The sequence below is a fragment of the Poromitra crassiceps genome, assembly GCF_964638095.1.
Source record: "Poromitra crassiceps genome assembly, chromosome: 10".
NCBI classification, from domain to species: Eukaryota; Metazoa; Chordata; class Actinopteri; order Beryciformes; family Melamphaidae; genus Poromitra; species Poromitra crassiceps.
The window spans coordinates 625,704-640,151 of record NC_139631.1 but is presented as its reverse complement, the minus strand read 5'-3'; the positions used below and the strand labels follow the sequence as shown (position 1 = coordinate 640,151).

General features: G+C 46.3%; 1 protein-coding gene across 2 annotated transcripts in view; it reads left to right on the top strand.

Annotated features, from left to right (window-relative positions):
- Positions 1-4,429: 4,429 nt before the first annotated feature.
- Positions 4,430-14,448, top strand: part of kat6a (K(lysine) acetyltransferase 6A) — a 61,872-nt gene continuing 51,853 nt past the window's right edge. For both annotated transcript variants that reach the window (XM_083645082.1, XM_083645081.1), the window contains exons 1-2: positions 4,430-4,534; positions 6,467-7,960. In XM_083645082.1, coding sequence (XP_083501208.1) covers positions 7,268-7,960 — 693 coding nt within the window. In that variant the 5' untranslated portion in view covers positions 4,430-4,534; positions 6,467-7,267. The remainder of the gene's footprint in view (positions 4,535-6,466; positions 7,961-14,448) is intronic.

The following is a 14,448-nucleotide window of genomic DNA, read 5'->3' as shown; positions in this document are numbered from 1 at the left end:
TTTTCATTGCGAGTCAGACTGCGATACGGGGCTATTATCTTCACACCCAAAAGAAAACGATGTAAACTGCCCGCGATGCCGATACACAATCAATTATTTGGCCTCTGAATAAAGATGGGTGACATTGAAGTTGTTCAAAAACTTCCCATGGCATCGCAGAATAATATGATACATAATTTACATGGCAGTGTACAATGTGTTTGCCCCCTCTCTCCACAGGGAGGTCAAAGGTCAGGGTCAGAGACAGAACTGGAGCTGGTAGGGATTCAGCAGGGCGGATGCTTTTCAACACTGAGGCAGAGAGAGAGTGAGTGTGAGAAGTGAGAACCCAGGTCATAACCCTCCCTATAGGGTCCCACCCTAATCTGAACTACTATGTTGATCATTAGTCTTGTACAAAGGAACAGTTCACCCAAAATAAAAATTGTGTCATCTACTCACCCTCAACCCTCATACCAGTTGAAACACAGATAAAGTTTGTCCATAGTTATAACATACACACACACACACACACAGGCATGCATGCACGCACGCACGCATGACACACACACACACACACACACACACACACACACACACACACACACACACACACACACACACACACGGGCACACACACACATAATAATAATAATATAATAATAATAATATTATTATTATTATTATTATTAATAATAATAATATAATAATAATAGATAATATAATAATAGTAGTATAATAGTATAGTAGTATAATAATAATAGTATAATAATACTAATAATAATAGTAATAATAATAATAATAATAATAATAATAATTATTATTATTATTATTATGTACTTTACCAAAGTGGATTGCCATTGTTGGCTGTTTACATAATCGTTTTCTTTTGGGTGTGAAGATAATATTACCGGTAGCTGTGTATCGTCTGAGTTAGCAATGCATCAGGAGACCGCTCTGCATATTAGACATATATAATTATGCCTCACCATGTAATAGATAGACTACTTACTCCAGATAGCTACACTGCAACATCTGATCATCTCTAGGGACTGGATCTGTGTGGCTGCTGGCTTCCCATCTTCAGCTAAAAACACACACACACACACAGCTGCTACAATAGACTGCAGTGTGGTGGGGTGTCTCACTTTGATCTTTAAATACCCTCTAACGTTAAACCACCACACTCTGTTTGCTGTGATTTCTCCCCAGCTGCTGAAGAAAATGTAGACGCTCCCTTGAACGTGTGCAGCGGAGAAAGCGTGAACACCTATTCCCTCCTCCAACACCACCACCATCTGTCCCTTTCTTCCATTTCATGCGCTGAGCCGATATCCACACCCCTCTCACGGCAACAGCACCACCGCTGCCTGCCAGCCCACCCCCTCCTGCCTTGCAGTGAATCTCCCCTCCGCCTGCCTGCATGAGAATTTTCGAAATGCAGGGTGGCAGGGGGAAACTCATGTCCACCTCATTGGCGTAACGTCTCTGACATGCCCTGAAATGTATTATTTGTCAATAATAAGAATAAGAATGAGAAGTGTATGTGTGTGAGTGAGCAACCAATTTTTAAATTAGTGATGTGATGTCACTCGAAATAATGACATCATCTGACATCCTCTGGTGACACTGATGACATCACTCACTGATGACATCATCAATGAGTGCTTGAGTGACATCAATGGTGACATCACCAATCTAATGATATCATCAGTGATTTATGTGAGAGTGTCCCCCGGAGGCTTTGGAGACCGCTGTGTTCCAGACCAGGGGGAAGGGCTCTACGGGGGGGGGGGGGTCTAACTCCCAGGGGGGGTCTAACTCCCATAGGTCCACTAGTAATAATAATAATAGTAACAACAACAACAACAACAACAACAACAATAATACAAATAAACAAATATAAAGTAGGCATCTCGCGCGCGCTCGATTTATAGGCTTGCTAGCTCATCTGCTGTGCGGCCTCGCCCACCCACACCCTCGGCTGCTGCGTGGCCTCACCTGCCCTATTGGTGCATGCGGGTGTGTGTGTTGCTGACAAAATGTTATTGCCCTTAAGTTTACATGCACGCAGGTGTGTGTGTTCCCCCTTATGGCATCACTGATGACATCATCAGTGTGTGTGTGTGTGTGTGCCCCCTTCTGACATCACTGATGACATCATCAGTCTTATGACATCACGGATGACATGATCAGTGATGTCACAATGCCTCCTTGTGTGTGTGTGTGTGTGTGTGTGTGTGTGTGACATCACTTCCCGGACAACCGGGACATAAAATTGAAACAAACATTGCCCACATGCTCCCTTTTATATAGATAGATAAACCTATTTTTTATGACAAATTATGATAAATGTTAGGCTAGTACACAAGAGATTCATGATAGTAATGATAATCACAATGTTTTAAAGTAGTGGTTTTCAGCAGCAGAGTCCTGTGCGCGCCCAGTTTTGCAAACCCGCACCCGCAAAGCTCAGTAGGCTACCTATACCAGACCCAACCCATTACCCTTATCTCCAAGTCAAATCCGGACCTGACCCGTTAATATAAACAATATTAAACACACATGCTACACAGTCTAGCAGCGATTCCCAACCTGTGGGCAAGTGGGCCGCCAAATCATTACATTTTTTTTACATTACAAACCCCTTGCTGATGGACAGCTCCTTGCTATTGGTCTGTGATTGGCGAGCTGCACAATCACTGGACAGTTGTCATGAAAGGTGAAATTAGCTATAACCTACAGACCAAAAGCATTTTTTAACCAGGTTGTAAACACTTATTTACAGTGTAAAGACGAGCATTTTAACATGGGGGTGAATGGGGATTGACTCTCTCTTGCAGCCAGCCTCAAGTGGCCATCTGAGGAATTGTAGTTTTTGCTACTGTTGCATTGGCGTCGATGAGGAAGTAGAAAGCTGCTTCAATCCACCGACCTCCCGCTTCCAAAGCGGACACACTAATCACTATGCCAAGAGAGCTAAGCACCCTTGGCGGAGCTGGTTAACAAGCCTTAATACTGTTGAGTGAGTTTAACCCAGGGGTGTCCAAACTTTTTTTAATGTGTGAATTGCGGCCAGATCAGATAATGTGAAAATACGGGGGCCAGCTGCTTCTCGCATCATATGGGTTATAAGGACCAATAGGACACACCTATTTATATTGGATTTACCAATAGCTACAGAAACACATTTTGTCGTTATGTTTAATTACGTGGAAGGTTATCCATGGAAGATTACAATTAATTCCATTACACACAACAAAATCCCACAACTCTTCCAAAACTTTCAAGGATTTTACTAATTCCATTCATTTCCAGGTCTGGAAACTCAGATCTTGAAATTTTATGAATTTTCCAGGTTTTCCATGACCATGGGAACCCTGTAATAGTTGATTACATTAACCTGGTATCACCAACTTTGACTGACTTGACTTTGATTGACTTTATGATTTTATAAGGCAATAAATATCCTATAATAAAATGGGCCAGGTGGACGGGTCTGTGAGTCACGACCATGTCACGACACACAGCCCTTCAAAATAAAAGCCCATAGCCCTTCAACATAAAAGCCCAAAACTCACACAGACCTTCAAAATAAAAGCTCAGAACACACACACCTTCAAAAATGAACGCCCATAGACCTTCAAAATAAAAGCCCAACACACAGACCTTCAAAATAAATGCCCAAAACACATACACACAGACCTTCAAAATAAAAGCCCATAGACCTTCAAAAATAAAAGCCCAAACACACACAGACCTTCAAAAAAAAGCCTATAGAACTACAGAGCTTCAAAATAAAAGCCCAAAGGCACACACAACACACATGGACCTTCAAAATAAAAGCATAAAACACACATAGTAGAACTCCAAAATAAAAGCTCAAAACACTGTGTGTGCACGCACGTTGTACCGGGCGGAGGCCCACCAAACTAGATTAACGTGGTTTGATAATCTAGTGTACGAAATCCCCCAAAATTTGCTCAGGTAGCCTATGTGAACTATATTCAAAGCGACTAAAAATATACAGTTATTCTAAACAGTTTGTTGTAAATTTGCATTAAGATAATTGGTTAAGATGTTTATGATTAAGTTTTGTGCCAATGTGACCTATAAAGTCGATTTAGCGTACATAGATTTACCGTATGTTGTGGAATCTACCTAGAGATTAAACTTTAAATATTTCATTGTTATGGTATTCATAACTGTCTTCACAACTGTGTTTCATTCACAAACTATTATGAATATTAATGAGTTTCCCCCACTGCCACCCTCTATGCTGCCAGTCTGCCACCCTGCATTTCGGGAATTCGCAGCCTGCCTGCCTGGCTGGCTGGCTGTTCGGCCCGCACCATGCAGACGGTCCCTTGGTCCCTGCCTGACGGTTCACTGTCCCCCCTCCCCCACCAGCCGAGCTGCGAGCGAGCTCCTGTTTCACTCAAAGATGGCGGCGGCTCTGGAGCCTCTGGTCTCTGGCTGCATTTTCAGGCTTGTTGTTGTCTCCGATTCGAGCGGATCTGGCACCTTCTCCTCTGCGACTCGACACGATATTCCGGTGAGTAGCAGCAGTAGGAGCCAGGGATTGGGAAGGCGAGATTTTTCCCACCAGATTTTTAACCCGGGCTTCCCTCCCAAACCCGAACCGGACCAGCTCGAGCTTTCTGGGGGAACCGCGAGAGGTAGAAGGAGACAGGGGTACAGAGGGCTGGTGCTGGCGGAGGTGGGGAGGGGGGAGCCGAGGCCTAGTTCCAGCGCTGTAGCGGCCTTGTCTTCACCGCCGCACCGCAGGCTGTAGTGTACGTGGGCGGGCTAGTGGAGGGAGGAAGTCAACTCTAGAGGTGTGGACCGTGTGGAAAGACGCCTGAGCGGGCAGGGCATTTTCACCCGCACCCGAGGCTGAGTGAGAGGCCGCAAAACATGTAACACACGGCACAATTTGCGACTATGATATCTTATTTTTTTTGCACTTGCCCGTTAGCCGTGATGGCCGTCTGCAACTTGCATTGTGCCTTTTTACAAGGCCGCGATCTCACCGTGAACATCATCTGTGTGACTTTCGAAATGAGATTATTCGTTATGATTGTTGCGGGGTGACGGCTGGTATTGTTAGGAACCATGGCCTTGGTGGAAATGCTGTCGTGGTTCGATGCCGAGGCACCGGCTAACCGTTTTGTTTCACGCTGTTTACGTTTCGGGCTAGCGAGTAGCAGTAACATTATCTTAACGTTAGCGTGTTGGCTAGCTGTTAACACTAGCTTGCTAAACAACAGCAGTTAGCGGGAAGGCTTGCTGTCAGATCGCTGTCTATTATCGTATCAGGGAGAGTAAACAGCAGTCCAGGAAACAGTCTGGCAATGCGACATTTGACTTGGCTTTGATTTTAGTTAGCTTCTCTGCTAATGTTTGCTAACAGCCTGTGTTTTGACTGCATCATGTTTACGTTAGCAACCCAACTAGCTTACCTGACAGCCTCCTAGTTTAGTTTTCAGAATTATATTGGTTACATGTTAATACTTATATTATATCCTCAGCACTAATCTTAGCTACTCAGGCAACTAAGCATTTTAAGTTGAAAAAATAGTAATGTTAGAGATAAATTAGGTTAACCATACAGATGTTTAGCTGGATCAGTTTGTGTATTGGTAACATTAGTGGTTTCCATTAAATTGGATAAAGGTGGTTGTTCATAAATTGATGAGCATTGTTAAGAGGTGAGATGCATCAACTGGGTGATTGAACTGTTTGATTCATTTTCTAATTTGAAATGTTGTGGATAACACACCATTAGATCAGTAAGTCCTTAGAGCCAGAACAGAACTGTCAGACTCCCAGATCCTGTAGTGTTGCTGCCCGTCAGTCTGTTTTCATACCAGAGAATGGTGAGGAAATTTTGGATTAACTGATAAGCCTAAATACTAACAAAGGCACCAGGCTAGTATTTCTGTTTTACACTGTGCTTGTCAGCACCTCAATCCATACCATTGTGTCAGAAGGATCTGTTTAGCTGTCGCTTATAAAGCATAGTAAGTCCCAGGTAATCGGCATTATAACTTGTGTTTAGCAAGTAAATAGAGGCTTTATCTGTGACTGCTACAGATTACCAAGTGAAAAGAAAGGGACATTAACAGGCCTTGTGGTGATTTTTGTGGGCAAGCATGGCTTTGTTTACATACTGTTGTGAGGAGGCTGTATGGTCATGGTGGTACTGAGGTATTTGGATTTTTGTGGCCTCTCTGAGTGTGTCTGGGTTGAATTTTGTGAAATAGCGGAGACAAGGAGAAACAAACAAGGAAACACTTAGCCTATAAATATATAAACATATAAACACTCATAAAATATATATCATCCAAAGTAAACTATTCTGTGGAAACCTCATTCGACTGCTTGCTCTAAATTCCCCCCACTGAATCAGAAAGTGTTTACTGTTTTGCCTTTTTAAGTTTCTCTGACCCCTGACTCTATGTGTGTTCTCTTTTTGTGTCTGCAGGGTGTGTCGACTACAGAAGTGCAATAGGCATGAAGGTGATCAGCCCTGGCTGCTCCCTGGGGTGAGATATCTGTTCCATCCCACAGCTGAGAAGGCCAGACTGCTGGAAGACAGAACGGCAGCGAGAGAGGAGTGAAGAGGAGAAGGAACGAGGACACGAAAATAAATAATTTTTCTTGTGGAGTCTGATATATTCCACACAAAAAAAACTTATTTTTCTCTACTGCCCAACCTCCTATCAATCGCAACACAGGAAATTCACCTCCATAAGAGCATGGTCATTTTTTCACAACTCACAGTTATAGCTGGCTAGTTTGTTGACAGAAAACGGACTCATCAGGTTTTATTGTACGTGTCTTGGTATTTTGCCACAGGTGAAGGTGGGAAACACCTTAGTTGTGCGAAAGCCCCTCTCATAGTGTGTTGTGACAGTTCAAGCAGCGTATAGACCTGCTGCTCCACCCCACTCCCTCCGCGCTCCCCCAGGCAACTTCACCCTGCCGGGAGTGGGTGGTGGGTGGACCAGCTTTTACCGGGTGGGGGGTTGGCTCAGGAGGTTTATGCTATGGTCACCTGCTCCTTACCGTGCTCCACATACTCAGATTCTGAGAGACTCTCTGTGCGGCCCCAGGACAAAGGATAGTCAGCAGGTAGAGGGCTAGGAGGAGGAGGTGAAGGAGGAGGAGGAGGAGGCGGCGCTAGGGCGCAGGCCGGGTCTTTCCTTGGCCTACGATCCCTATTTTTTGTGTGTGGACATCGCGATCAGGCCCCAGGGCCCCTGTGCCCAACCTGACCGCAGCCATGGTGAAATTGGCTAACCCGATGTACACCCAATGGATTCTGGAGGCCATCAAGAAGGTGAAGAAGCAGAAGCAGCGACCGTCAGAGGAACGTATCTGCAATGCTGTGTCTATGTCCCATGGCCTGGACCGCAAGACGGTGCTGGAGCAGCTGGAGCTCAGCGTCCAGGATGGCACCATCCTTAAGGTTTCCAACAAGGGCCTTAATTCCTACAAGGACCCTGAGAACCCCGGGCGCCTGGCCCTGCCCAAGCCTCGCAGTAGTGGCAGCTCTGGAGGAGGAGGTGGAAGTGGAAGCAGTGGCGTCGGGAGCTCCCACTCCCACTCCCACTCCCATTCCCACTCCCATTCCCACTCAGGGAAGAAGCCGGGACTTGACTGGAACAAGCTGCTCAAGCGCTCGTTGGAGGGGCTCCACGAGGCCGGTGGCTCCACCCTAAAAAGCATCGAGCGCTTCCTCAAGTGCCAGGCTGACGTGGCAGCCTACCTGTCGGGCAGCGGCTCCATGGGACCTGGCCTCTTCCACCAGCAGCTGAGGGTGGCCCTAAAGAGGGCGGTAGCCCACGGCCGCGTGGTCAAGCAGGGTCCGCTCTTCCGCCTCATCAGCCGCAGCAGCTCCCTGGATGACGGGACAGGGACAGTATCCCTGGAATCGCTGCCACCCGTCCGCCTGCTGCCCCACGAGAAAGACAAGGTAATGTCTTCACATACACCACAAAACAAGCATGTAATAATGTACACATACACAACAAACGCACACGGCCAAAGTACATGCCATAATACACACCTAGTTGCATTTTATAATGGGCATTGGCAGAATTTGGCATGGCACTTGGATGTGATGTGCCAAGATGCATTCATTTAATTGGTGATAGAAACCTGATTTGAGTGCATTGCTAATATCTGTTCAGTCAGCGCAATGCTGGGGACAATCCCATTGATAGCAGAGGTTTACACAGTCCTCCTAAATAGCGTACATAAAGCGATCCAAAAAGATGAATGAAAAACACGACTGGAAAAGCACAGTCAGAATAGCTTGTTTTACACACAAGAAGAGGGTATAAAGTACTTTGGTCTGATCACACAAACCCTGCTCAAATGACAAGCGTAGTCGCAGTAAAGCTCTATGGTGGCCAAACTTCACATGCTGTGCTCCGGCACCGGACACTCATCGATGAGCATGCTGCTCTGTGATGAGCATGTTGCTCTGTGATGAGCGTGCTGCTCTGTGATGAGCGTGCTGCTCTGTGATGAGCATGTTGCTCTGTGATGAGCATGCTGCTCTGTGATGAGCATGTTGCTCTGTGATGAACATGCTGCTCTGTGATGAGCATGCTGCTCTGTGATGAGCATGCTGCTCTGTGATGAGCATGCTGCTCTGTGATGAGCATGCTGCTCTGTGATGAGCATGTTGCTCTGTGATGAGCGTGCTGCTCTGTGATGAGCGTGCTGCTCTGTGATGAGCGTGCTGCTCTGTGATGAACATGCTGCTCTGTGATGAGCATGCTGCTCTGTGATGAGCATGCTGCTCTGTGATGAGCATGCTGCTCTGTGATGAACATGCTGCTCTGTGATGAGCATGCTGCTCTGTGATGAGCATGCTGCTCTGTGAAAGTCATGGAAAACAAAACACCCTTTCTGTCTTTGAAGTTGCACATTTGCTCCCTTTTGCAAATACACACCAACCCCCTGTTCTTCTTCTACATTTTATTCCAGGTGTTGCGCACACTCCCCCCGAAACGTCCACATTTATAACCCTGGCAATGAATGAAACACATGATCACAACATCTTTTCACCGCTTGTAAAGATTGACCACGGCCTGCAAAGTTGCACCATATGAAGGGGCTTTGACTGTGTGAATGGAAGCTTCCATTTGTGCATTTCCAACCAGCATTGCATAACGGTTTAGAGTCAACAACATGTTGCAAAGTTGCCTCTGGGGTCGCCGAGAAGGGCTGGACAACAGATGTACAGATCAAGCAGATGTGAGAAGGAACAAGCGTTCACTGAATTGAAGTCGATCTCTTGCTCTTAAGGTTTAAACGCTGTGTGTTTGTGTGTGTTGGGCGAGGAGGACTGGTATCAGGTCAGAACATGTGTTAGAAAGACATCAGTGAACACAGTCGGGCAGTGTTACCTCGCGCTGTCAGGTGCGTGAGGTGAGAGACAGACTCATAGGTGTGTGTGTGTGTGTGTTGTGATCCCAGGCCAGCAAGCAGAAGCTCTGTTTCCATTTAGGTTTTGCGCAATTTCTAAGCGAACTTTTGAAAAGTCGACAATCTTAAAATTCGAATCAGTTGCGTTTCCGTTAACGGCTATTAAGTGAATGTAGCGCTCTGTGTGTGTGTGGGGGTGAGACAAGAACATGGCGAGAGCAATGGTTGCCATAGGAGAAGTAATAATAATGATGTCATGTAATCGGTTGGTGGCCATATTTCTTTCTTTCTGGCGGTGATGAGTAAATATTACGGCCGATATCACAGGAAAAAAGCCCATTCTACGACGCTCGCTCGCCATATATCTGGGAAACGAGACGCACAAAAGCGTTCTGGGAGTCGCCGTGCAAAAGGCATTTTAGGCACGGAGAGCCTTTGGCTGCAACACTTTAGGATCCAGAACAACATTTGATCTGCTGCAGGATTATCGGGTCGTTTGTCGGGCCGGTCGAGCGCCGGTTCCGCCCATCAGAACGCGTCGTAGCAGACCGCCCAAGCTGCCAGCTGTGCTGAACACAGGGTCCAGCTGACCTATGCGCATCAACTCTTTTTCAAAAAAGGCAAAAACCAACTCAAGTGAGCATAAAAACTTTTTCGCAAAACTGAGGAAGTCCTCCCCTTCCCGCCATTTTCCATCAACCTTTTCTCAAAATACGTTGATGGAAAGACGGCTAGTGCGCGAGGTGCGTCGGGTGGGTCGGCTGGTGGGCCAGCTCTCAAGCGGAGGAAGAGGTCAGGGAAGAGAGTCACGTGCCTCCCAGCCTCCTGCCGGGCCTGTGGACCAGCTGCAGGGCAGCTCCCTGTCATAGCTGTCAGGAGATGGGTGGAAGAAAGAGAAGGAGGGAGAGAGGAAGGAAGAAAGGAAGAGAGAGAGAGGTGGTCTGTACTGGTGCCAGAGGAAGAGGCCTGGATGACGCATGCTACAGGCCTCTCTATCTCTAACTAGGCAGGAGAGAGAGAGAGGCAGAGACATGAGGGAGAAGAAAGAACGAAGGGGAGAGAGAGAATGAGTGAGTTAAGGGAGAGAGAGAGAGGGAGAGGCAGACATGCAGGCGACAGAGGAGCGAGGGAACACACCCACTTGTGTAACCCGATCAGAGAGCAGCCGGCCGCTAACCTCTGTTGCTTAGGGGCAGGGACACACACACGCATGTCTCACATATGGACCAGACACAATCACACGCACAGATACACACAAAGTGACAGGCGTTAGGGACACATGGACACACACACAGATGAATACACAGTGTATTATGACATGGGACCACACACACACACACACACACACACACACATGCATGAATGCAAAATGACAGGTGTTATGTGCACACATAATAGGGCTGGGCGATATGGACCAAAAATCATATCTGTATTTTTAGGCTGAATGGTAATACGCCATATCGGTATTTTCTAAGTCAAATTCACATATGAGATGTAGGGCTGGTGATATGGACCAAGTCAAATATCACAATATTTTTGAGCTAATAGCTCTATCGATATTGCAACAATATTGTAGGTAGGGCTGTGTGATAAAATTCACTCCATAACGATCATGGTTTGCTCCATATAGATAGATTTATCAGCCCTATCACACAGCAGAAAGAAACGCGATAGCCACTCAGTCTGCAGTTTTTGGCGTGCACGACAAAGCACACGCCCATTTCCTGTACCGCAAAGCAATGGAATCAATCAAGCAGAGTTTGAGAGCGACTGGTGAAGAAAGTGATGTCCTCTGGAAAAGAGGAAACACGCGAGGGCCGAGGGACACAAAAGCGACGGTGAAACTAGTGAACTCAAGTTCTCCACAGGTGAGCAAATAGTATCATGTGAGGAGGAGCTTGTTGTCCAATGTCCGTTTCATCAGATGGTAATCAAAGTGACAGTGGAAGCTAACCGGACAGCTAATGTTAGCCAGCACCTAACGTTAGTAAATGACCTGTGTGCCACTGGGACAGCAACGAGCATCAAGCTAGCCAGCAGCGATCAACAAGACTTCAGAAAATGACATCACTTTACTGTAATGCAGCTTTTTGAAGCCAGGAAAAGACAACACTTATTATGATATCCAAAATCTAAGATGCTATCTAGTCTCAGTGTAGGAAATGTAAACAATATTTTGAGGACAACGTTTGCCGCCGCCGTCTAAAAAATGGAGGCATTTACAAAATTTTCGTGGCACTTAAAAAAAAGAGTTACCCTTAAAAGTGCTTGGATTTAGCCTACCGGAATCTCTGAGTTTGAGCCTCGACCTGCCTCGTGCACTCTGTCATCTCAAAATTCACCTATGATACTAGCGGTGCACCGATCGATCGGCCAGTGATCGGAATCGGACGATTTTCGGCCTAAATATGAGATCTGAGAATTCCGATTTATGCCTATGTGCCGAAACCGATTGATAACGCGAAACACGTGAGCTATTTTGATCGCATGTAAACACAGCTGAAACATATCGGCGGTGTCATTACAAAGTGTGTCAGACAGACACAACACGTCTATAATGTATGCCAGGATCAAATGCCTTGTGGTAGAAGCAATAGTAATCATTGAAGCAGACAGTCAAGCAGAATGAATAGCAGCTCCTCATGAATGTGTTCGCATCATTTCCTTCACTATAGACCCGTGCTGCACTGAGGCTAGTTAACGTTAACTCTAGTTAGCTTGCTAGCATTAGCCGCTTCCCGCTTGGTACCGTCCGTTAGTTTTGCTAGTCTTTACTCTTATCCTGCTTATAACATCAGATTGCACACCAAACGATGTAAACACAATGGTTCTGGAATTTAAACGTTAGCTAGTTGCTTTGATTGAACCTTGAACTACCAAAACTGCAAGACCGAAACAGAAAGGGATAATGTTATTTCTCCCATTCTCCTTTGGGTCAGGTTGTCAGATACAGCGATGGTTTCCAGCTCAAAAACCACCCAAATGCACACAGAACTGCACAAGCAAATGCAGGTATATGGAAACAATCTGGCAACATGGAGTCTGATGCATGTGCTTTCTAAAAGCACATGGGTTTTGTTTACATGCTGATCACTTAGAAATTTTGAGGTAGAAAAAATGCTATATTGCTATAACCTACCAGCTACTATTAAGATAAAATAAAATGAAAATAAAAAAGATCGGCATGACGATTGGTAGGGCAGATATTGCATGATTGGTGCACCCAATGATACCATTTTGATGTCATCAGTAGTGCTGGCTAAGCTTGATACACTTTCTTCCTGTCTACAGTATCACTCTCCGTGTGGGCTGCCAGCATACAGCGATTTGCTGATCTCTGAGCTGTCATTGGCTGCTGTGCTCTCTCGTAGGCGTTCTTAGCTCAAATATGAGGCCGGTCGCCTAGGTAACCTGCAGTAGATACATTTTTGTTTTAATCTTTTCTTTTTCTTCTCTTGTCCCGGCTTTATTGCTTGAAAAGTCCCTGAAAAGTATCATTACAAAACAGTGGCAAACCTGAAGTTGCTAAAGTGTCGTGAGAAGTTGAACAACGGCACAGTTTGTGTGAGTGTCTTCTTCATCATCTTCTTCTTCTGGGAAACTGCTGGCAGGTGCTGCTGAGTGTGTGTTAGAGATGGACATGGACGGCACGGTGGCTCAGTGGTTAACACTGTTGCCTCACAGCAAGAAGGTCCCGGGTTCGAACCCCGGTCCGTCCCAGGTCCTTTCTGTGTGGAGTTTGCATGTTCTCCCCGTGTCCGTGTGGGTTTTCTCCGGGTGCTCCGGTTTCCTCCCACCATCAAGAAAGACATGTATGTTAGGGTTAATACTCCTGTCAGTGCCCCTGACCAAGGTACTGGCAAAAGAACTGGAGTTGGTCCCCGGGCGCTGCACAGTGGCTGCCCACTGCTCCTAGTTCTAGGAAGGTTCCTAGTAGAGGATGGGTCAAATGCAGAGGATGAATTTCCCCAAGGGGATAAATAAAGGATAACTTAACTTAACTTAACATGGAAATTAAATTAATTGAATGAAAATAAAATGACCCACATCTTGGGGGCAATTTTTGCCCCTAGATCACGGATTTTAGGGGCATTCTGAGATTTCTTGAGGCATTTTTGCCCTTGCCCCTGGCTAACTTCCTACACTGCCTAATCTCATATCACAATATTGATATAATTAATATATTGCATTGCCTGGCCCTGTAACGCTTATGCACATACACAAGCCCATGTCACGCATTGGGTCCTGCCTCATACCCACACACACACACGCACGCACGCACGCGCACACACACACACACGACCAGTGTGTAAACAAACTCATGAGTGCCACATACTGGTACCTGCCTATCATCCAGTCATATGTCGTGGCCTCTGTAATCCACGTTATCAGACTGGCAGTAGTTTGGTTCTGGCGGGCCCTAGCCTGCAGCTAACCACTGTTTTGACTGGCTCCTGGCTTTATCTGGCCTGCTGCGTGGAGGTGTCTTGTGTAGCCACAGAAGCTCCCCATAAGGACGACACACACACACACACAGACACACACACACACACACACACACACACACACACACACACACACACACACACACACACACACACACACACACACACAGAGTAGGATTAGCCCAGAGAGCAGGCTGGAGTCACATGGGGTCTGGCTAACACAGTGACCTGCTTGGCCCGCAGATGGCCACCGCCTCACCTCTTAAGTCAGACGAGCAGCGATCAGCCTCCCCTCTCTGACTCAGCTTGTAACGGGCCTGCTCAGTTCTGCTGCACTGCCATAAGAAGAGGGAAAACATCACAAAGCTCCACACAGCCCCAGAGCTCAACATCACACAGCCCCAGAGCTCAACACCACACAGCCCCAGAGCTCAACATCACACAGCCCCAGAGCTCAACATCAAAGCCATGTTTCTACGTAGGAGCCCATCCTTATTTTAAAAAGCGCCCGCGACGGTTACATCAGATCCTGTGGATTCCGAGTAAATATTGGCCGAGAACAAATTGAGCACGTACGACC